Genomic DNA, 23,676 nt, shown 5'->3' with positions numbered 1-23,676 from the left:
ATGGTTGATAACAGGTGTAATCTTCACAGCACCGTCTTTCAAGAACGTTCAAACATGTGATAAATGCATCTTAACACGGCTCTCACTCACCCCCGGGCAATTTGCCTTGTAGTCGGTTAAGACGATTTGTCTATTCAGGGTTACGTGTTGTGACGTAATCACATTATGTGTACACGTCATCGCTTTTCTTGACAAATCTTTCTCCTATATGTGCTGCGAGGGTTTTAGAGGCCAAGCCAATTATACCGAGGCTGTTAAGTCAGTAGGGTAGACTCGCTAGTCAGTAGGGTAGACATTAAGTCACCTACTATTAATGTAAGGGCAATTTGTCGTTTCTCTGAAGATACTATCTTGATCATTTCTTATTTGTTATCATCACTGAAGTGTGGGTAAATGGGTTTAATCTCGTGTTCAGCATTATTACTCTCATGCAGCGACGTACATGAACAATACACTAATGGAAGTCAACTGAAGAAATTAAAATGTGAAAATATGAAAATGTATTTAAAGCAGTGTATTTTTGTATAAAATGTTGAAAAGCAGCCATTCATTTACTGTCGCTATCAATATACATACATTTTATAAAATACTATTGAACCTTATTGAAAGATTATCTTAGAAAATATATTTCCATCCTTTTTTAAACAAACTTAAGAATTTAAGGACATAAAAAAAATTTAAAATTGGTACTCCCTGATGTTTTACTTAACGACCATTTTGGGGTACAAATCTGGATAAAAGTACAGATTATAGAAGTATGAAGTATAAAATGATGACTGACTATGGTGATATATATGACTCAATGAAGCGGATATTTATTAATACCACTATCTTCATTTTTAGCAGTACTACTCGGGTAAATATTCTCAAGCATGACGTTAAACCCAATTTCACCTCACCTCACTACTCGGTTTACGGGGTCTCACTTTAGTTTTATGGTATTACTTGTATACTGAACAAATAAAGTAAGAGATTATTACTGTATTTGGGGATAGTTTTTCTAGTGAGGTGTGACCAAACTTTTTATAAAACTATCCTCAAGATTACTCTTGATCCCTGATATATTTAGTTCAATACAGAAAATATTTTCGTTTGTTCGGAGCTCCTATTCAAGCGTTCAGAACACGCAGCTGGAACCGGTCAAATCCTAATACCTTCTCCCAGTCTGAGCACCGATATTTACTTTATCCGTGTCATTGTTGAAGCAATATTTTGTTGTTGTATGGAATATTGTACAACGCTGACCTCCTTGGACGTACAATGAATCTATAATCCACATACGTGATGGGTTGTGGTCAGTTTGTATTTTCTCCTGGACAATGTCCAAATAATAAATCTGAGAATGTTTTTCTTCAGTAATAACATACACATGGTTTGTCGGCGTTTAATCGAAATACCTTTAACAAACAGTCGGTAATAGCATATACTCGGCCGGTGAGAGGGAATGTGTTTTGAGTGTCCCAAGATCCGGGGATGTTGACATTCTAGTGTGTTTTCCTTATTAGGTCACGTGGTATTGTATTGTTCGACTATTGTGGATCGAATAGCTCGAATTCCTTGTGCTAAGTGGCCAGTATCACACACCCCGACCAATCCCAGATGGGCCATAATGCGACTCACTTGGGTAGATGGTCTCCTTTAATCTTAACACTTAGCTTCGTCAGAAAACACCAATGAAACAATATTTGTTTTCTGTAGAAGAGTATGAAAGGTTCAGACTTAGTGCTATTCACGCCATGAGACATTTAAGACAATCATCTTTATAGGTAAGGATGGCGAATCGAACCCAGCTTCACGAGTAATGAGCTGACTCTTTGCCCACTGAGCTACCCTGAGACGAATATTTCATCTTCTATGACATTCGTATTTAATTCAAGTCAGTTTATTCTGTGCGGTGCTAATTCATACTGAATTAAGCCAAGAGTTTGTAGGCACAAGGTTAGTGCGTTCGCTCGTTATAATTACAAAGCATGATCGTGTTCTAGTCTCTACAAACGTACTGATTGTAGAGACCTTCCATGGTTTGTATACGGCAGTACAGAACTGAACACAACAACGTCACATAACGCTTGATCAACAACTTCATTCAACCAGATATGACGCTTAAAAGTGCCAAAATTTAAAATAAATAGATACTCACTTGTCAGTGTATGTAAAAATATATCGTACTGTGTATTCATTCAGATTTGCTGAATACCCATATTAAGTCAAATATTGCAATTGCTTGTGCAACGACAAACCGAAACGTGAAGGCAAATACTGCATGCAGTTACTGCCTGTTGTCCATACTGCATGGGGCACACTGTACTATTACAGTGGTTGATCAGTAAGCTCGCAAATAAAAAACAATTGTCCCCATGCAGAGATACGCCATTGACAAAACACCGCGCGTCAGGACGATGCGTGTGTCTACCTCGGGCGTTCAGTTGTAGACTCGAGCAGTTGCAACGCGCGTTCACTGGTGCCCACACCTGAGAAAGCTAACGCCGAGTTTGGGTATCCCCTCCGGGTGAAACTGACGCGTACACCTGTAGAAGAATAGATTTCACATCGTGATCGCACGCTGTAGACAATTACTGGAGTTCAAGAGGACACATTTTGTTGTCATTCAGACCGGACTGACCAGGTGTACGAGACCTAGCAGATTAACGTTCATTGCAATACAGGTAGGTCGAGAACTGTTTTTGTGTATAATTCCTTGTGATTTTAACGTATAGATTAGTTTTATGGCTGTTTAATATATCTAAGATTTGATCATTTTGTCATTATGATCATATGTCTTCGGTAGCACACACAACCGCCATCATCGGCCGGGACAACCACAACGATCACTCCAAGATACACTGTGATTCTGACACCCTCACTCGAAGCGACGATCTGTAGATCTGTAGACTTACATGATATTAATCAAGATATGTATGATCTTCATCGCCAAGTTATTGTTTATTTGTGCTGTTATCCTAACTGTATAATACCGTGAGAAATCGGGCGGAAAGATGGGACGCATGTGACCTCACCCAATCGATCGATTCACCAGTAAAACTAATTCTCAAAACTTGGTATGTTTTAATATCTGTTTTTAATATTTGCAACCAGTACAAATCCCATTATGCAATCAGGTAACAGGGACGCAGAGACTAAACCAGCTGTTACAATTTTATTACGACGCTTCTGTGTGAGTGTTGGAATATGACTACCTATACATGTATATGTGATCAGAACATAGTATATGTGGCTTTACTGTTTAGCATATGTGTTGATCAAGAATAGGCGATGATGTCAGAAACAGAAGTACATGGTGATCTTGATAGTTTTGGCAGATAAAAGACTTACTTCAATGTATATTTATATCTCCACAAAACAGAAGAGACTAGTATGATCCAAATGGAGCTTAGAACAATACTATTATATTTAGTCTTTAGTCATCATAGACCGCATTGGTTCGTTATATTTAGTCAATCATGAGGGAATGGAGACAGGAGAAAATATTTACGTAGATCTATGTAATAAACAATAGAATCAATACTGTGTTGGAGTATATAAGTTTATCATTCAGTGTCGTACGTTTTGTCAGGGATACTCTACAACAACCTTATACAGTCTCCCTGGTTTTGTATACTGTGTTTGAGGGGATTAGAGAGGAGTTGAGGATTATGCACGCTTATTAATAATCATAGTCTTTTATTCACTCTGCCCACAGTGATACATTTCTATTGTCAGTTCTCAACAGCGTGTGGTAACACTGAACACGGCTCCAGTCTAAATAAAATTATATGTGTAGTTTATGTAATTGTCTCTACAATATATACTATATGTGAAATCCAGGAAAGGAAACGACACGGGTGTAACGACTACCGGAATATCAAATTAGCAGGATACGAAATAACACGGAAGAGGAAAAACGAAATCAGATCTGAATTAATAGCGCGATTGCCTTGGTAATTCCTGTACATACCGATAATATTATCAAAGAAGATTATTGAAAGAAGAATTATTAAATTATTACATTCATTGTAATACCTGTATTTGTGAGGCACAAGGATTCTCCCGCCATGTTTTGTGCCCATGAGGTAACGGTAAAACAAGGAAAATCTATACACAACTGAAACATGCTTAGTTCCTGATCTTGTACAAGTTGAGACTCGAAATTGCCAGGTTTAACTGGCACTGGTGCATGTCGTCGCAAAGAATGGTGACTTTTTCTGTCTAAGTCATCCTCAACAGGGCGTTTGATATGACTTCTCTGTATCAGGTTTGAGTCACCCCTTGCTGATGTTCTGTGTAACATGTCGCGAGACACCCCCCAAACTACCCCCTCCCTATTATTCCCCACCCCCTGCCAGTCAGGTTTCTGAGATCAGACACTGTCAGACACTATGAGTACTTGGTTTCCCAAATATACGAGCTGAAGAGACAGTCTGGTTTGTCCAGGAGTGGTAATCCGAGTGTGTACGGGTTTTTCCTCGCAACTCCTCGTCGACCTGGAGTGGGTTTATCAGCTTGGATTTGTTGAGGCTAAAGGAAGAAGGTAGAGGGGTATGCCGGATAATTAATAACCTTCTCCAGGGTGACGAATGCTTTTGTTGGCATGCTGAAGGGTTGGAGGTGACACGTCTCCCTGATGACCCTTCCGCCTTTCGTCCACACCTTGATCCCTCCATGAACATTCGCGTTGACATATTTGTGAACAGTGCCTTGTACAGATTTCTGAACAGTGTCTCGTACAGATTCATGAACAGCGTCTCGTACAGATTAAAATATTCATGAACAGTGTCTACAGATTACAGATTCATGAACAGTGTCTCGTACAGATTCATGAACATTGTCTCAGTGTCTCGTAACAGTGTCTCGTACAGATTCATTCAAATAGTGTCTCGTACAGATTCATGAACAGTGTCTCGTACAGATTCATGAACAGTGTCTCGTACAGATTCATGAACAGTGTCTCGTACAGATTCATGAACAGCGTCTCGTACAGATTCATGAACAGCGTCTCGTACAGATTCTCGTATTCAAACAGTGTCTCGTACAGATTCATGAAAAGTGAACAGAAATGTCTCATGATACAGATTTCATGAACAGTGTCTCGTACAGATTCATGAACAGTGTCTCGTACAGATTCATGAACAGTGTCTCGTACAGATTCATGAACAGCGTCTCGTACAGATTCATGAACATTCATGTACAGATTCAGAACATTGTCTCGTACAGATTCACGAACAGCGTCTCGTACAGATTCATGAACAGCGTCTCGTACAGATTCATGAACAGCGTCTCGTACAGATTCATGAACAGTGTCTCGTCTCGTTCATGAACAGATTCATGAACAGTGTCTCGTACAGATTCTCAGCGTCGTACAGATTCATGAACAGTGTCTCGTACAGATTCATGAACAGTGTCTCGTACAGATTCATGAACAGAACATGAACATTCTCTCGTACAGATTCATGAACAGTGTCTCGTACAGATTCATGAACAGTGTCTCGTACAGATTCATGAACAGTCTCAGTCTCGTACAGATTCTTGAACAGTGTCTCGTACAGATTCATGAACATTGTCTCGTACAGATTCATGAACATTGTTCATGAACAGTGTCTCGTACAGATTCATGAACAGTGTCTCGTACAGATTTGCATGACAGATTCATGAACAGTGTCTCGTACAGATTCATGAACATTGTCTCAGTGTCTCGTACAGATTCATGAACAGTGTCTCGTACAGATTCATGAACATTGTCTCGTACAGATTCATGAACAGTGTCTCGTACAGATTCATGAACAGTGTCTCGTACAGATTCATGAACAGTGTCTCGTACAGATTCAACAGTGTCTCGTACAGATTCATGAACAGTGTCTCGTACAGATTCATGAACAGCGTCTCGTACAGATTCATGAACAGTGTCTCGTACAGATTCATGAACATTGTCTCGTACAGATTCATGAACAGTGTCTCGTACAGATTCATGAACAGTGTCGTACAGATTTCTGAACAGTGTCTCGTACAGATTCATGAACATTGTCTCGTACAGATTCATGAACATTGTCTCGTACAGATTCATGAACAGTGTCTCGTACAGATTCATGAACATTGTCTCAGTGTCTCGTACAGATTTCTGAACAGTGTCTCGTACAGATTCATGAACAGTGTCTCGTACAGATTTCTGAACAGTGTCTCGTACAGATTTCTGAACAGTGTCTCGTACAGATTTCTGAACAGTGTCTCGTACAGATTTCTGAACAGTGTCTCGTACAGATTCATGAACAGTGTCTCGTACAGATTCATGAACAGCGTCTCGTACAGATTCGGAAACAATGTGTCATACCGGTTCGTGAACATTCGTGTAAAAGATATATGTGAACAGTGTTTTGTACGGATTCGTGAATAGTGTCTCGAACAGGCTACAGATCCACCAACAAGGTCTTGGATATATAGCAATCTTTTACTTACTGTATTTTACAGTCTCTTAGAGTCTTGTCCTGTCAGTGAGTGTCATTTTACCGTGTTTAGCAATATTCCAGCAATATTCCAGCAATATTCCAGCCATATAACAGCTGGGGACACCTGAAATGGGCATCACGTACTGTACCCATGTAGTAGGGATTCGAACCCGGGAGTTCTGCTTGACAACGCTTTAGGTTTCAGTCAAAAGAAATCGTCACCACATTGGTATGAAATATGGATGAAAAAAGACTGTGACCCTTCTACACTCCACAACCAGCAGTATGTCATGAAAGACGGGGCTTGGAACATGATACGTTATTGGATACGACCATGCCATCCCTAGTCAATAGATATTCACATATTGTGCTGCATCGGTGAAATCCCCTCGCCAAGCTGTTGTAGATCGAGATTGGTAGCTGGCAACACCTGTCCACGTTGTCAGACCACACGTGCTCTGTGTAGTGTGATATACTTGTAGATCTATTGATGTGGAGCTAGTTTACTCCTGTGTCTGCACACGCTTGCACAGATCGCTGATAATGTAGGTCAGACTAGCCAATAACAAACGGCGCCATTCATAAATATATTTATTCCGAATATAAGCTGTGCAAATTGTCTTGCAATGGCTTCACTATGCATTTCAATGATAGTTTTAGTTGTATTTTGGTTGTGCAATATTCCAGTGCAATATTCCATCCTGGAATGGATGGACATCCATCCTGAAATGGATTTGTGGTCATTTCAATCACTGGATTGTCCGGTCAAGACGTGTGTAACTGAAAACGTTCATGACAGTAATCGTCCAGATTAGACAGGGTCCGGATTAGAGGCATAAGTAATAACGCTTTAGAAGTGATCTTGATCCAAGTGGTACTGAGAATGTATTTGCAAATGTCGACAGAGAAAGTACTATTCGATAAACCTGATATACGTATTGCGCGTACGCTTGATATAAGCCTATACTTTAGGACATATTAAGAGTGATGATGACGATGATGATGATGATGGTAGGGGTGGTGGTGGTTCTGAGCTATGCGAGGTTAGAGATAGATGAACTTGAGATAGGCCTACTCATGTCACTTCCACAACGAAACTAACATGGCAAAATAATCCAGGTTATCTATGAGCATGGAAGGGGAGATAAAATTCCCTGCATAATTGAAGATGAGGTGGGACTATTTCTTCGATCAACATGTATTTATAGATTAAAGGAGTCGAGAAGTATAAATAACAGATGTTCGGATATAACCTTAAAACTTCCTTTGTAGGAGTTATTCATGTTCAGTGTAAATCGTAATTGTTGAAACTTCATCTAGCGAGACATGTCAAGAAAACGTTCGTGTAAATAGCGAGTGAGGCCGGACTTACGTTACTGTAGGATCTTTACATGTAAACTTTACAGACCGTATTTGCAATGTACTTGACTTCAGTAAGTCCTCGTGATATACGATTGCTGCCGCTATGAACTAAAACACCTGACATAAATTTCGTAACTTCATAAGGACTTTGTTTACCAACGCCAAACCCTGATGTAAACTGCAAGATGATTTATGTGCATGAAGGACTGGCTGAACCAACATACAATGGCCTGTGTTGTAACACTTACGTCAAGTTCGTTAACATGTCGTTATTGAATGTAAGGAATCAGTTTCAAACAGTAATGATGGAGGTGATAGAAATGGTCAATATTTCCCATCACCAACACACGCAAAGCCGAGGCAATCATTACCAAATGATGACGTTTTAGTGTGGCAATATCACAGTAATTTACTTCAGCATAACAGCGACCCAACTACAAAATGAAACACTACCACCTTGACGCCTACGGTGAGGTGAAATGAGGTGAGGTGAGGTGAGGTGAGGTGAAATGGAGCTTAACGTCGTACTTGATATTTCGCTCATATGACGACGTGCATGCGTGTGTATGTGTGGCTGCTTGTACTAGCCCAGACTAGCTGGTTTTATAGTGCTAGGTCACTGAGATACCATGCCGCAGTTAAGCATGAATACCCAACTCAGACACATTATACTGACTCCGAGCCGACCAGTCCTTGTACCCATTAATGCCGAGTGCCAGACAGGGACCAACAAGTACCATATTTTGGCATGACGCGTAAGGAATATATATCGCTATGCATACACACGTCAGTCAATAAGCTGTACTCATACCCACACATATTACACACTCTTATTGACTGGGAGAAAATATCAATACAAAATCTGTTGTTTTATTCATGTCAAATCGGTGTGGTGGGGTAGCCTAGTGGTTAAAGCGTTCGCTCGTCACGCCAAAGGCCCGGGTTCGATTCCCCATATGGGCACAATGTGTGAAGCCTATTTCTGGCGTCCCCTGCCGTGATATTGTTGGAATATTGCTAAAAGCGGCGTAAAACCACACTCATGCCAAATCTTTTCACAACACCTCGGATTCCCGTCTCGCACCTGCATGGAGCAATCGTCATTCAGAAGCGCACCATGTGGCATTAATGCCCCCGTGTGCCCCGCTAGGTGACATAATCCAGACCCACTAACGACTTACTCTATTCATATCTCGCATTGTCTCGTTACGTATTGGGGATTTAGGAGATGTCAAATAATGAATAATTTAGTTCCAATTCATGGTGATAACTAATACGCTAATACAACGTGACAATCAGCGAATTAGGTTGTATTATATGTTGTATCATTACACCTATACAACATGCATCGTTCTTCTCGAGTGACGATGGAATCAATGTATTGTAGTACGGAAATGAATTCTGCAAGATCGGGATTACCTGTGAAATGTATTATCACCAGGTACGAATTTCATGATGTGATATTAGGTCACCTTTTTGAACATTCTCTCAACAGTAAAAAATGTATAATTATTTTATATGGGCTTCACATCTGTTACCCATATTTGGAATCGAAACAGGGCCATAAGCTTGAAGAGCGAACGCTTAACCAGTACGCTACCAATCTACAGCTTCTTCGGCTGAAGAAACAGGTTCAACCAATTTCTTAAAAAATACAATGCAAATAATATCGGTCCGCTTGTCTCTTAGTTCTTCTAAAATATTAACCGTTCTTATTCTCAAGGGAAATACCGCACCTTTTGTAATCGATAATCGATATGGAAAGGGCAGACTACTGATTGTACAACAATACGCCACAACTGTGTTACTGGACCGGATGTTCCGTCTCTAGAGATAGCGCAGCACACAGGGGAGAATAGGTCGTCCAGGACAGTCGTTGACATCGACATATTGAAAACCACAAATCAATACAGATCAATAGAGAAAATCTTATTGATGATGTCGGTGCAGGATTCTGAGTGCAAATAATTAAGTGAAGCCTAGAATTAACTTCTGAAGCACAGCGAACAGGATAAGGTGAGACGTTGGTTGATTGGTTGGTTGTTTAACGCCGCACCCAACCATATTCCAGCTATATGGCCGCCGTCTTTAAATAATCGAGTCTGGACCAGACAATCCAGTGATCAACGGATCCATGAGACGATGGAATAGGACAGTAGGTAAAGCGTTGACACGTCACGCCGGTCCTGGGTTCGGTACCGTATTCTGGATGTCCTTACTCTGTGACCTTGGATAATTATCAAGATGTTGACTTGTAATGCCGGGCTACAAAGTTAGAATTTTTGCACTTGCCATCCAGTCATGCATGGCATCAACCGATGAAAGCATACTACAGATATGAATCACCTAATTATTAGTTGTTACATATGGCGTCTGATGGTTAGGGATCCGCATCTCCAACTGAGAGTTCCCACACACTGTAGATACGTCACACAGTAAACATATACTTGCATAGGCATTTCAGGCTCTCAAAACGTACACAATTTGTTTAATGGTTATGAGCATTAAAACCCTTTCATTATTTAATTCTAAACATTAACTCCAGAATGACCATTCTTCATTATCTGCCGATACACAATCCTTTGAGGGAAACCCTGATGATGATTATATGAGAGTATCAGAGTCAATTACTTATGAAACGGGGTCTTAGCGAAAAGACTCGTGAATATCTTGGTTAGAATTGGTGTTCAACTGCTCATGCTTGTCCTAAGACGCGACTAACCGGATCGGTTGGTCAGGCTCGCTGACTTGGTTGACACATGTCATCGTATCAAAATTGCATAGATCGATGCTCCTGATTTTGATCACTGGATTGTCTGGTCCAGATTCGATTATTAACAGACTGCCACCATAAAGCTGGAATATGACTAAGTGCGGCGTAAAACAACAAGCAAACACATCTTACAGAAAAGGTGAGTGAGTGAGTTCAGTTTTTTCGCCGTTTTTAGCAATAATCACGGCGGGGGACACCAGAATGGGCTTCAAACATTTTACCCATGTGGAGAATCGAACCCGGGTCTTCGGCGTGACGAGCGAACGCTTTAACCACTAGGCTACCCCACCGCCCCTTACCGAAAAGGGTTACCACCGGTACCACCCGCCAGTCTCACGTGTTTGTAGCTCTGGCGCAACGTTCCAGCAAGAAGTCTTGCAGATACCCTTGCACGATTCTAGCTATGTCAAAACCATACGTTTATCAGATAGTGATCACATTGTGTTGATGGTATCAGACATAAGGAAAGTTTATCAACGACACATTCTTTATTTTTATAATAATTAAAACATAGGGATCAGAGGCAACACGCCTGTCATTGTTGATGTCCCTGTGATGTCCCTGTGATGTCCCTGTGATGTGATGTCCCTGTGATGTCCCTGTGATGTATTGTAGAAACCGGGGTACAGCCTTATAAATAGTTAAATAGTCATTACAAGTTTAACAAAAGCAGAATACAGTGTACTATCTTTACTTATCAAAAGCATGTGTTTCATCGTATGAACATAAAATGATATAAAACTATGCGTCATGATATATCGTGACGTGGAAATAGTTTATATATATCATTACCCTTGATCACGTGAATGTGACGAGGGAGTTCTCGACGTCCCTATAGATAGTTCACCTGAAGTTTACCTGTAAACATGCGATGTTATGGATCTACGTTGTATAGACATAACGGTTATTCAGTGGTGTTATAGTTGATGCAGTTATCATTGTGTACGACATGGTAGACACCCTCGGCATTTGTACATCACGGACATCTCTTGTACCTGGTTTGAGTGAGTGAGTGAGTGAGTATGCTTTTAGCAGTATTCCAGCAATATCACGGCGGGGGACACCATAATTGGGCTTCACACATCGTATTGATGTGGGGAATCGAACCCGGGTCTTCAGCGTGACGAGCGAACGCTTTAACCACTAGGCTACCCCACCGCCCTGTTGGCGGTTTGACGTGTGTCATGAATGAAGTAAACTGACGGGTAAAAGAAAGTATACATCCATTTTTGATGGTGACAAATATGAAACAACCAAGCCGTTATTATTCAGTATTATTCGATGAGGATGCTTTTCATAAGGATATTATAGCTGTGTTTTGGACGTCTAGCATACAGTGACTGTTTTAGCACAGTAACGCTTTCATAATGTTTATAATTTTGTGATCAAATTCAATTACACATGTTTTGCTGCCAGTTTATGTATATATTTTGAACAAACTATATGGATAACAATTTCCTTTATTTCGATACAAATTCTTGTACCATTACGATGTTTCGATACAAATTCTTGTACCATTACGATGTTTCGATACAGATTCTTGTACCATTACGATGTTTCGATACAGATTCTCGTACCATTACGATGTTTCGATACAGATTCTTGTACCATTACGATGTTTCGATACAGATTCGATTACATGTTTCGATACAGATTCTCGTACCATTACGATGTTTCGATACAGATTCTCGTACCATTACGATGTTTCGATACAGATTCTCGTACCATTACGATGTTTCGATACAGATTCTTGTACCATTACGATGTTTCGATACAGATTCTTGTACCATTACGATGTTTCGATACAGATTCTTGTACCATTACGATGTTTCGATACAGATTCTTGTACCATTACGATGTTTCGATACAGATTCTTGTACCATTACGATGTTTCGATACAGATTCTTGTACCATTACGATGTTTCGATACAGATTCTCGTACCATTACGATGTTTCGATGCAGATTCTTGTACCATTTTCAAGCAGGACAACGGCACTCACGAAATAAAACAAATTGGTATCCATAATATTTTTTCAAAATTGTACGTCCCAACTTCTAACATGCCACTCAAAGATGCTTGTGTTTTTGTCGACACAATAACAGTCATTTATAGGTTAAGTCGATCATGAACGCTGCGTTACCAGTGACACAGTTAGGCGGGTGGAAAATTCGTAATGACCACTTAGTTCAACCTTGACCTTGTCCGGGCGGTGCTTGGCACAAGGCTGCGCTATTATTTTGGTTACGGGTCTCAGGTACCCGTAACAGAGGCTGTGATTATACCTTTGTTAAACACTAAGCGATATAAACTATTGATTCTAATCCTTGACAAACTCCCGACTTACATATATATATCCGATTATATCCTCATAGTTTCATCTGGATTCGTGTGGTTTTTGATCACCCATGCAAAACGGATCGAACAGCTCTTTGAAACGTAAACCGGTTATACAACCATTCTATTATAGAAAGGTCTGTCTTTCTACGGAAACATCGACTGTTTTGTTCAAGAAGTGGTCGTGCGGGTTACCTTGCTTTTCACACCCTGTCATATATTAATTGGAAGGTTCTATTAAGGCGTGCACGTTTTCCAGATGTCACACGAATGTAACGGTAATTGTGGCTCCCTACTTGCCCCATTCCATTGACCAACGTTTGTCTGAGAACAATGGTCTGGGGACTTCTTGGCACCTGCTCTATGTACACTCACTTCTGTCAACGTGCGTTAATTAGGCGACCTCACAGTTGGGTAGGTCGACAAAACCTGTCGTACTGAGTATCGATCTGTGATCGATACTATGGCAGAGTCTGTCATGAAGGGCATGATATATAACAACTGCAATGATCTCCTTATCGTCCAAGTCAGGAGAAAATATATTGCTTTAACCCTATGTTGTTGAAGAATTTCCACACAGGTTCCAATGTGATTTCGAGACTGAATGGATTAATTGAAGAATGGTCACATGGTGTCATTTCTGATTTCAGTTATCTAATCTTCGAATTATCACGGACAAGATTTGTTTTGGTGGGTTTTCGAAATTGTTGTTTTTCTCTTGTGCTGACGCTAGCTATTAACACTGCTTGCCAGGGCTGTAAAAAACGAGTATCCGCTGGTCACAATGTCCAACCTGAATGACTGTCATCGTGCCACGGTGCTACTGATTAGTCAGTGTTTCAACTTTCTGTCAGTGAATAAGGGAGTTTAGTTTTACGCCGCTTTTAACAATCTTCCAATAATATCATGGCGGGGGACACCAGAAATGGGCTTCACACATAGTACCCTTCTGGGAAATCGAACCCGGGTCTTCGGCGTAACGAGCGAACGCTTTAACCACTAGGCTACCCCACCGCACCCTTTCACTTTGTACCCATCTGGGAAATCGAACCCGGGTCTTCGGCGTGACGAGCGAACGCTTTAACCACTAGGGTCACCGCCGCACCCTTTCACTTTAGTACCCTTCTGGCGTGACGTGACGAGCGAACGCTTTAACCACTAGGCTACACCACCGCACCCTTTCACTTTGTACCCATCTGGGAAATACCCGGTCTTCGACGTGACGAATCGCTTTAACCACCCGGGCACCCTCTTTGTACCGTGACGAGCGAACCCCGGGTCTTTGCCGTGACGAGCGAACGCTTTAACCACTAGGCTACACCACCGCCCTTGGTTCACCTTGCACAGATTCGATCATTTAAGGCTATTGTAATGTAGCATGACTACTGTACTAAATTACATTCACTCGTGTATTTATATGTGGGTGGAGGCGGTGGGGTAGCCTAGTGGTTGAATCGTTTTCCGAAGACCAGGGTTCGATTCCCCACATGGGTACAATGAGTGAAGCCCATTTCTGGTGTCTCTCATTGTGGCACTGAGGTAAAAGCGGCATAAACTTATATTCACCCGCTCACGTGCGTGTTATTACAACAACCTAATACAAGTTCTACAGATATTTGTCATACAGAACATCAAGGGTTAAATATTCAAGGAAATTGTCACAAATTCTTAAGATACAGAAATCACGCCTTATTATGCTATCAGTGGCGAGATTGCCTGCAAAATCCGCCATAAATCTCGAATTAGCTATTTTGGTTTACGACTTCCACCACAAATGACATATTACTACATAGCTCCGTATCGAGGTACGTGAAAGCTATCGATCGTGAATGACATAAATTGTCTCCCTAGTGATCTATTGGCACAAAGTAGATAATTAATTACCTATGTATACTTGTATACTAGGCAATAAAGCCAATAAAGATAAGCACATACCCACATCCATGGGGGCTTCGACCAATCTTATCGAGTCGCCACGGCTCTAGCATACGGGGCTCAGAACAACCTGCTGGGCAGCTCTAGTTTTGAGACGGACGATCGTAGTCTAGCGGTGAGTGTTTGACGGAGAGTTGGTGGCAGTGGTTCGATCCCAGGTCATGTCATACCAATAGACGTTAAAAGAATGTACTTGTTGTTACCCAGCCTGTGCTCGGCATTAATGGGGATAGAACTACGACTGGTTGGCTTAACCTGCATCATGGAATCTCAGTGGACTGGCGCTGTAAACCGGTATTGTCAATACAATGTATTTATATGAGTGAAGGGAATATTGGTTTACGCCGTGTTGGAGGGGCCGTGGGATAGTCTAGTGGTTAAAGCGTTCGTTCGTCATGCCGAAGACCCCGGTTCGATTTCCATATGAGTACAATGTGTGAAGTCGATTTCTGGTTTTCCCCCGCCATGATATTCTGGAATATTGCCAAAAGCGGCCTAAAATTAAACTTACTCATTAACCGCAGTTAAAATATCCTAGTTATGTGACGTTATATAATCTGAATAAACAAGTGAGTGATAGCGTGAACACTGCCACACATTCAGCAAGGTCACCACAAGTTTAACGACCTGCGATACCCATCGGGAGTGGTACTATGGAAGCGTTGTACTGGAACGAAGGTCTTGTCCACAACAGTATAGAAACACGTACATGGCTAATATCAGTAGATCATGTCCTGTCCCATACTGGGACATACTGGCATAACTACACACTCTTATACAGGGCGACGTATCAATGTGGCCACCCATGCACGGCTCGTCCTTACACCAATACACCTATGGTTGTCTGGTTTATTGAAAACAACAAAAGCTCAGATTTTCTGTCACGGGACATTACTTACATTATAGAATGTCTCTGTGAGAATATCCGTGGTCATCCAGGGGCTGTAATTATATCGTTAAGAAACTATGAATGAGCTCGGTTTAAAGATCTGCATGTTCTGATAATCAGAGAGTAATGGAGCTCGTGGGACATTCATTGATGAGCGTGTCCAGCTCCCAGATTGGTGTGGGCGATGAATGGTTTGGATGATTATGGCTGTTATGGGTGATATTAATTATAAATGTTGCAGTTTTCGCTGTGACCTAGGAAAACATCAGTTCATTCAGAAGTCACTTCCACCCACTTTGCTCTTAATTATTTATGATTCAAATTGATGCTACAGGTGAACTGAGTTAGACACGCCAATATGTATGGCATTTTAAAGGGGGTGGGTAGCCAGGTAGTTAAAGCGTTGTCTTCAATCCAAAAATGTGGGTTCGATCGCCTACCAAATGTGTGATCCCACTGGTATATGTTCATAAAAATTCATAAAAGCAGCGTAAAACTTGACAATAATAAAATGATTACTGATACTATAGTACAGCATACACGTTGATGGATAACAACTTCTTGTTTATATCCATAAAGTTGTATACTTTATTATTGACTCGGGGCGGTGGGGTAGCCACCCATTAATGCAGAGCGCCAGACAGGGACCAACAAGTACCATATTTTAACGTCTTTTGGCATGACGCGTAAGGAATATATATCGCTATGCATAAACACGTCAGTCAATAAGCTGTACTCATACCCACACATATTACACACTCTTATTGACTCGGCTGGGAGAAAATATCAATACAAAATCTGTTGTTTTATTCATGTCAAATCGGGGTGGTAGGGTAGCCTAGTGGTTAAAGCGTTCGCTTCGCCCACATGGGTACAATGTGTGAGGCCCATTTCTGGTGTCCCCGCCGTGATGTTGCTGGAATATTGCTAAAAGCGGCGTAAAACCAAACTCAGTCAGTCAGTCAGTATTATTGACTCACCAACGTCTAGAATGCCGATCAAACAATTAATACTGTTATGGAACTGAAACGTTTAGTATTAAGGTAAAACATATATAACGTGACGATGGTAATAACTATATATTGACTTTACGTCGGACATTGTACGACATAAGTTTGTTTCGAAAATCTACTCTGAAGTTGTTTCGTGTTAATCCGTGCTGTTCTTTAGTAACCCATGCTTGTCGTAAGAGGCGATTAACTTCCAGTGGTGACCGTGAGGCTGACTTGCCCAATGAATGTCACCGTACCCCAGTTGTTTAGATCGATGCTCATGATGTCAATCACCGGACCAGACTCACTAAACAAACGTTTCAGTGTGTTTTAATGTGCAAATTAAATCCTATAAATAGCTCTTATCTTCGATCACGTGTCATTCAAATTGCATTACTTACTATATCCACTTGATTCACTGATTGGGTGTAGTAGATTATCGATCTCTTGGACAGCTGTCTCCGTTAACTGTCGGTGTTGAGTACAATAACTAATTAACACTAGAGGGCGCTGAGTGAGAAGTGTTGCATGCGGTGCCGCTTCCAAAAGATGATTCAGCAGCTCCTGTTCTGCTACTTATTTCGCTACTGTAAAATAAACACTGACAAGATTTTCTTTAAAATAACCCGACATGAACAACATTCTGTGTCAACTTCCGCGTTCATAATGTCCTCGCCCCTTTAACAAATTGGCAACGCGTATCGTGATTCGCTTAGCCTTTCAATGGTTTCTTTTCGGGTGTTGAAATAATATATTCATGACGACTGGGCGGCTTGTTTGTAAAAGCAGGTTTTCAAGGCTGTAGGCTACCTGCTTGTATCTCAGTCAACAGTCCGCTGGTAGCGATCCATTCACCTTTCAAGATAAATATTTGATATGCCAGTCTATTGTGAATATGCAAATACGTGTTAGAGTGTCCTACTGCGATTGTGCCAGCGTTTGTATATATATGTATATATACCTACATCGTTTGTGTGCAAACGTCGAGGGAACATAACATCCTTTTTGGAGGGCTATTAACCTCATTATTGATATAAAACTAACTTATTTCAGTTTTACCGATGTCTTATTAAACATGCACAATGAGTACTTTGTTCAGCTCGTACATCCTTAGTTCCAAAACCTTTTTTTTACAAATGTTTTTTTTTTTTTTCTAAAATAAGTTCCCATGTTGGCTTAGTTTATGGACAGACCTTTTCACAATATGATATGTTATCTTCGATAAGTCTTTATTTGTAGGGGCGATGGGGTAGCCTAGTGGTTAAAGCGTACGCTCGTCACGACGAAGATCCGGGTTCGATTCCACACATGGGTACAATGTGTGAAACCCATTTCTGGTGTCCCCCGCCGTGATATTGCTAGAATATTGCTAGAAGCGGCGTAAAACTAAACTCACTTTATTTGCAGGTATACGTTAAGCTGCCTTCAGTTTAGCATGGCCAGGCTTTCCTTCCGTGACGTGCAATTTGGCCTCAATTCTTAAAAAATGGAAAAGAAAAATGGCTTTGCATGTTCTTCACTTCTATTAATGTTATGTAAAACGCCATAATGATGTGATAAAAGACATAATTTTAAAATAAACACTTTGAAAATGCATAAAATATAATGTTGTTTCAACAAGGATAGTTTAAATATATATTTTATAAGTGAAGTTCAGATTGGTAAATATGCATAAAATTGTTTATATGCCGTGAATAACATAATTCGGCAGTTGACATATAAAAACATGTTGCATGTTTAATATTAAAGTACGGTTTTACTTAAAATTAACCTGTAGCCGTAGGCTAGAGCTGAGGTGTCTGAGCTGAAGAAAGGCGATATCACAATTTCAGAAATTGAATACAGTTTGTGCTTCAGTCTTATATATACTTTGAACAACATGTTATGAATTTGAATCAGAAACATCATCAGACCTTTTACTGTAATGAATACACCCCAGAATAATCCTATAGTGAACATAGCCTATCCATATTGTTGTCTATTCAGGCACTGAAATGTTTCACAACGTTACGAATGTACCCGTTCATAAATTTCCCTATTCATAGCTCAATCCAGCGATGACGAATAATGTTGTAAACATCGTTCGATGAAGTTCCCGATTGTCATGTGACTATTTCAGTAACATATTACCCTCTCCAACCCATTTAGTTGTCTGAAAGAAACCATATCAGTCTCCTTTAATATTTTTGGGAAACGCAGGTGAGATGTTACGAGGATTCAATGCGATGTACTCAACTATTTGTATATCTTTTCAACAGGTGGGAGCGACTAAGGACAGGTTGATTGCGACATCGAGAGACTACCTGGCCCAGGGTTTATCACCGACACCCGACACGACAGTGAAAGGGAACATTCCTCTCGGGCCTACAGAATACGGGGAGCGTCTCAATGAAACTGGCAGAGCGTGGCTGAGGCGAACAAGCTTAGCAACTGGGCAGACAGATCCGCCCGCCGCAGCTCAACAGTCGACTATTGAAGTTCTCTACAGTCTTTGAACAGGCACAGAGGGAGCTGGAAGCCCTCGCTTCGCTGGGTCGGCAGTAGATCTTCAGAGTTGTTAACGCTCGAGTGACGGTAGGCGACTTGCCTCGCCGGGCTGGATGAACGGATTTAGTTGACTTCTGTGGGCCGCTGAGAAAGGCCGGACTAGTTTCTTAGTGGACTGATTGTGCTGATTGGATTTAATCATGTCATTATTCTCAGGAAACAAGACAAAAGACTTATTGTCTAAAAAGGCAAACTTTTATGTGGAGTTTCTGGGTTGGATGGAGACGAACGGTCTCCGTGGTGAGAGGTACACAGAGCCAGTGGTTAAAATACTGCGACAGAGGCAACAGAATGTGGAGAGATCTCCCAAACTGACCGTCCAGGTGAGCAAGAAGGAGGTGAAGATTAGCCAGGATGTTGAGGAGAAGAAAAAGAGGAGTATCAAGAAGATAAAATTCCCGACAATTCCCTCCCGTGATGTGACGTACGCTGTTCAGTCGATGTTTCCGGACGGTCGACCCGATGACACTGTGGCTATCATCTATTTAGGGTACATGCCGCGCACCCAGAAGTACGTCCACGCTCACGTGTACAGATTCGATGAAGCTGCAACGGCTGCAACGTTTGTGGACATGATCAACCAAATCACGGACATGAACGCCATGCGGATCAGACAGGTTGAGAAGGATTTAGCTGATAAAGGGGAGATTGAGGACACCCGTCGCACAATGGTAGGTCTGAACTCCTCTGATGGTATGAGTGACCCTCAATATTCGGTCGAGTCTCCCGCTGACTCCGCTGCCAGTAACAGCTCCTTCAGCGACGACTCGCCTCATTTCGGTAGCGATGAGATTGACCCTGACCTTCAGAGCTTGTCTGACGTGCAAAACTTCGATTCAGTGGCTGATGAACTTCAGTTCAGGTTGAAAATCGGAGACGCACCGATCCTGCTTCCGCCTAAAGACTATGATACTGTTCACAGACAGCACGGAAACCTGGCCGGAACGAAGGAAAGGCGTTGTTTGAACATGGACATAATAGGAGGCCGGGAGAGGAACGGGTCTGGCGAGAGCGGAATAGATTTGAACTCACCTACAAGTGAAACTGGTAGCAAGCTACCCGAATATACAGAAGGACTTGATAAAAATGTGCCTATTAACCCTATAACTCCTGAATTAAGACAGGAGTTCACATACCCCTATGCTTCGCCAAACAGTCCCATGAACAACAGGAGGAGTGTTAGCTCAAGAGATCTGGACAGTCCAAGAACTTCTCGGGAATTCAACGGCTACGGTCCTAACAGTCCATCTCTCCGTCGCAACGACGTCTTTCAACGTCAACATAGTTCTGAGAACTTCAGCGACATGGGCAGCCCTGCACTGCGACGTCACGAAGGGTTGAAGAAGTCGTCCAGCTACAACCACTACGGTTCCGAGAGCAACGTTCCCGGTCGGTTGAACCCTGTCTACAACGGCGACAGCGGACCCAACAGCCCCCGTGTGGTCGCACATGGCCGTCAAACGTCGCAGTCGTCGATGTACAGCAACAACAGCTACAAGAGCGACGGCTCGAGGGGTAGTCGAGGTAGCAATGAAAGAGAGGAAGTTGTGATGTACCCGTCAGTAGAGGACACACCCCTGCTGATTATGACAGAACCATGGGTCCGGCGGAAATGAGGAGGAAGGTTTTAGCCCCTAATTCTGAATACATGAGTCGGGAAGAGCTGACTCAAAGCTTTCCCCAGGCGGAGTTGAGACGGGAATTTTTGTCTGCGTCAATAGGAGGACCCAGGGATCCCCGGAGATCCCAGAACATGGGGGGCGAGATTCAATATGGGGATGTGTATGCCCAAGTTGCAAAGAGAGGGAATTCTATGTACAGGTGAAGTGTAGACAATTACTAATGACTTTCTAACGAACACTGTACACCTATTCGCCTCACAGTTTATTAATACAGACTGCAGATGGAATCTCGTGTGTACAGTAACGATTGTGTGGAGCGTGTACAAAATGATGACGAAGGAGTACTGTTGTGTGCGAACAAGTTATATTCTCAGGATATATGGCAGCGTAAAAAGTGTTCTGTAAATAATTGAAGTGCAACTTGTAAAATCACTTACAAATGTATTTTCATATTCACAGGACATAATGTGTATATAGTTACATATTCTGTTAAAATCAAAACGTACTACACGGGGAATTCCATAATGCACAAAGTGACCTGAGAAACGTTTGAAAACAATGTGTGTGATTGGTTAACGAAACCGCGCGGACGTCAGAGAAGACAACGTGTGAAGTTGAACACAGCAACGGTCCATCTGAACTAGTGGTAGGACCATTTAGCGTCATGCATAGGACCAAAAGTGTTAACAGTCTCACCAGTGAAGGGGTTAATCAACTTGAAGACGCCATTATCAACCAACCTGAACAGACCAGACTGTTTATGTAATGTGTTTTTGTCTGTGTAGCAAATGACTTCTTTCTGGCGATATCAAGGAGGATTTGTTCAACAGACTGAGATTTAGCCTCTAGTTGAAACCTCCCCTAATCTGAGATCAGACTAATCTAACAAGTGAATCATTCCAGGGTTTTTGGACTCAAAGGGATAATCGTCATATTAAATCACGAGGTAGAGAAGCCGACAGCGTGTAAACCTACGAGGCGTGCAAAGACCCGACAAACAGATGCGCTCAGGCAAAGAGTTGCTTTAAATACAGACTATGGCTTGAAGGTCCCTTGAAGGACTGGTATGGACTGAATCGTTCATAAGCAATCTGGGACAGCCTCTGTTGAAATCAATTTTATTTATTACCCAACGAGATCGTTGACGTGCCGTTGAGAAATGGCAAATATTATTTATGTGTTAAAGACTATATCTATGTACATATACAGACACTGATTCAATATACACATATACCGTCTTTCAGTTACGCCCTGCACTGTATAATACTCTGAAAAACCTAGGTCTTCTATGTATAGAGAATCAATGCTTTAATTACCAATGAGTGCATTGTGAAAGTCTGTTTGCCTTTAAAGGGGGCTGCGTTATTTATTGGTCCCAGTTTGATTTATTCAAGCAGAACTTTAATAGCAGTTTAAGTTCAAATTTTATAACTTAAGGTTCATCAACTGAAATAATAGTTAACGATTGCATAATGATACCTAATATCAGAATTTCAACGTTTTGACCTAAATTTACACACGACATCAACATAGTCCATCTAAGGTTATTTTTATAAATGTCTGTTTAAATTATCGATCTTCTGTTATTTCTATTTTGTTCGATATCTGATTCAGTCCTGAGACATTGCAATATGCGCGTTTTGCATGTGCAGACTAACCTGTTGTGACATTGTATAAACATCATTGATCACAGAGAATCGTTGTGTCTTTATTAATTGGTACGAGCATGAAGCAATCATGCCGTTCGTTGATTCATTGCTTCATCGGTATTTATGTCACACATCATGACGCATTGGCGTCCTGGGTTATAGTCCGTTTGGCTCAAAAGCGGACCGATGAATTGCAATGTAACTCGAAAACTAATAAACATATAATACTCAATGAAACGCTGATCATAATAAAAACATCAGACCAACTCTGTGATTTGTTTGCAGAATTTATGTCCTAAAATTAAAAAAATTGTTTAACAAACTATCATTAAAATTTTGATACAGTTCTCTATTTGTTACGAGGGAGGAGTGCAGAAAAAAGGGACAACCAGGTGTTAGAGAAGCACGTACCGACAAAGCTATTGATTCATTAACCTGTGCTGTGCCGTCTCCATCCGTTCTCGCACACCTGGCTGTCCCTTTCTTTGCACTCCTCCCTCGTAACAAATAGAGAACTGTGTCAATATTTTAATGATAGTTTGTTAAACAACTTTTTTAATTTTAGAACATAAATTCTGCAAACAAATCACAGAGTTGGTCTGATGTTTTTATTATGATCAGCGTTTCATTGAGTATTATATGTTTATTAGTTTTCGAGTTAGATTGCAATTCATCGGTCCGCTTTGGAGCCAAACGGACTATAGGTTAGAAATGAATGTGGTTTAAAGCGATGGCTGGGAACTCAACAGTCTGATATTTAAGTATTGAAGTTTCGGATGCGAAGGGCTGTTTTTGAACACTTAATTGCCAGAAAACAACCAGCCTCCATTATCTACGGAAACAGATTCCTATGGGCGCAAAAATGAATTACATGAATGGATCACTGTCAGTCGATAACACCAGGTGTTTAGTTGGATAACACCAGGTGTTTAGTTGATACAAAAGTCGACTGGTGAAAAGAACAGGGAGAAACGACTAATTGTGGTGGACATGTTTGCCAGGTATCTGATGTTGAGGTTACAGTTGCCTCCCTTACTTAAGCCAGGATCTGATGATTGTGATGATCCTAGATTGAGCCTGATGGACCCTAGGTTTGTTAGCCTGTGCTCGTTAAAACTCTTGTATAATTATTGA

At 41.3% G+C, this 23,676-nt stretch overlaps 1 protein-coding gene across 1 annotated transcript; it reads left to right on the top strand.

Moving 5' to 3' along the window:
• Nucleotides 1-2,403: 2,403 nt before the first annotated feature.
• Nucleotides 2,404-22,585, top strand: LOC124289252. Its single transcript, XM_046725859.1, has 2 exons — nucleotides 2,404-2,666; nucleotides 18,983-22,585. Exon 2 carries the CDS (start codon nucleotides 19,412-19,414, stop codon nucleotides 20,885-20,887), a length of 1,476 nt encoding a protein of 491 aa, XP_046581815.1. The 5' UTR covers nucleotides 2,404-2,666; nucleotides 18,983-19,411; the 3' UTR covers nucleotides 20,888-22,585.
• The last annotated feature ends 1,091 nt before the right edge of the window (nucleotides 22,586-23,676 follow it).

Source organism: Haliotis rubra, unplaced genomic scaffold (assembly GCF_003918875.1).
Source record: "Haliotis rubra isolate DU_JTF1 unplaced genomic scaffold, ASM391887v1 Scf438, whole genome shotgun sequence".
NCBI classification, from domain to species: Eukaryota; Metazoa; Mollusca; class Gastropoda; order Lepetellida; family Haliotidae; genus Haliotis; species Haliotis rubra.
This window is presented reverse-complemented; position numbering and strand designations above follow the sequence as displayed.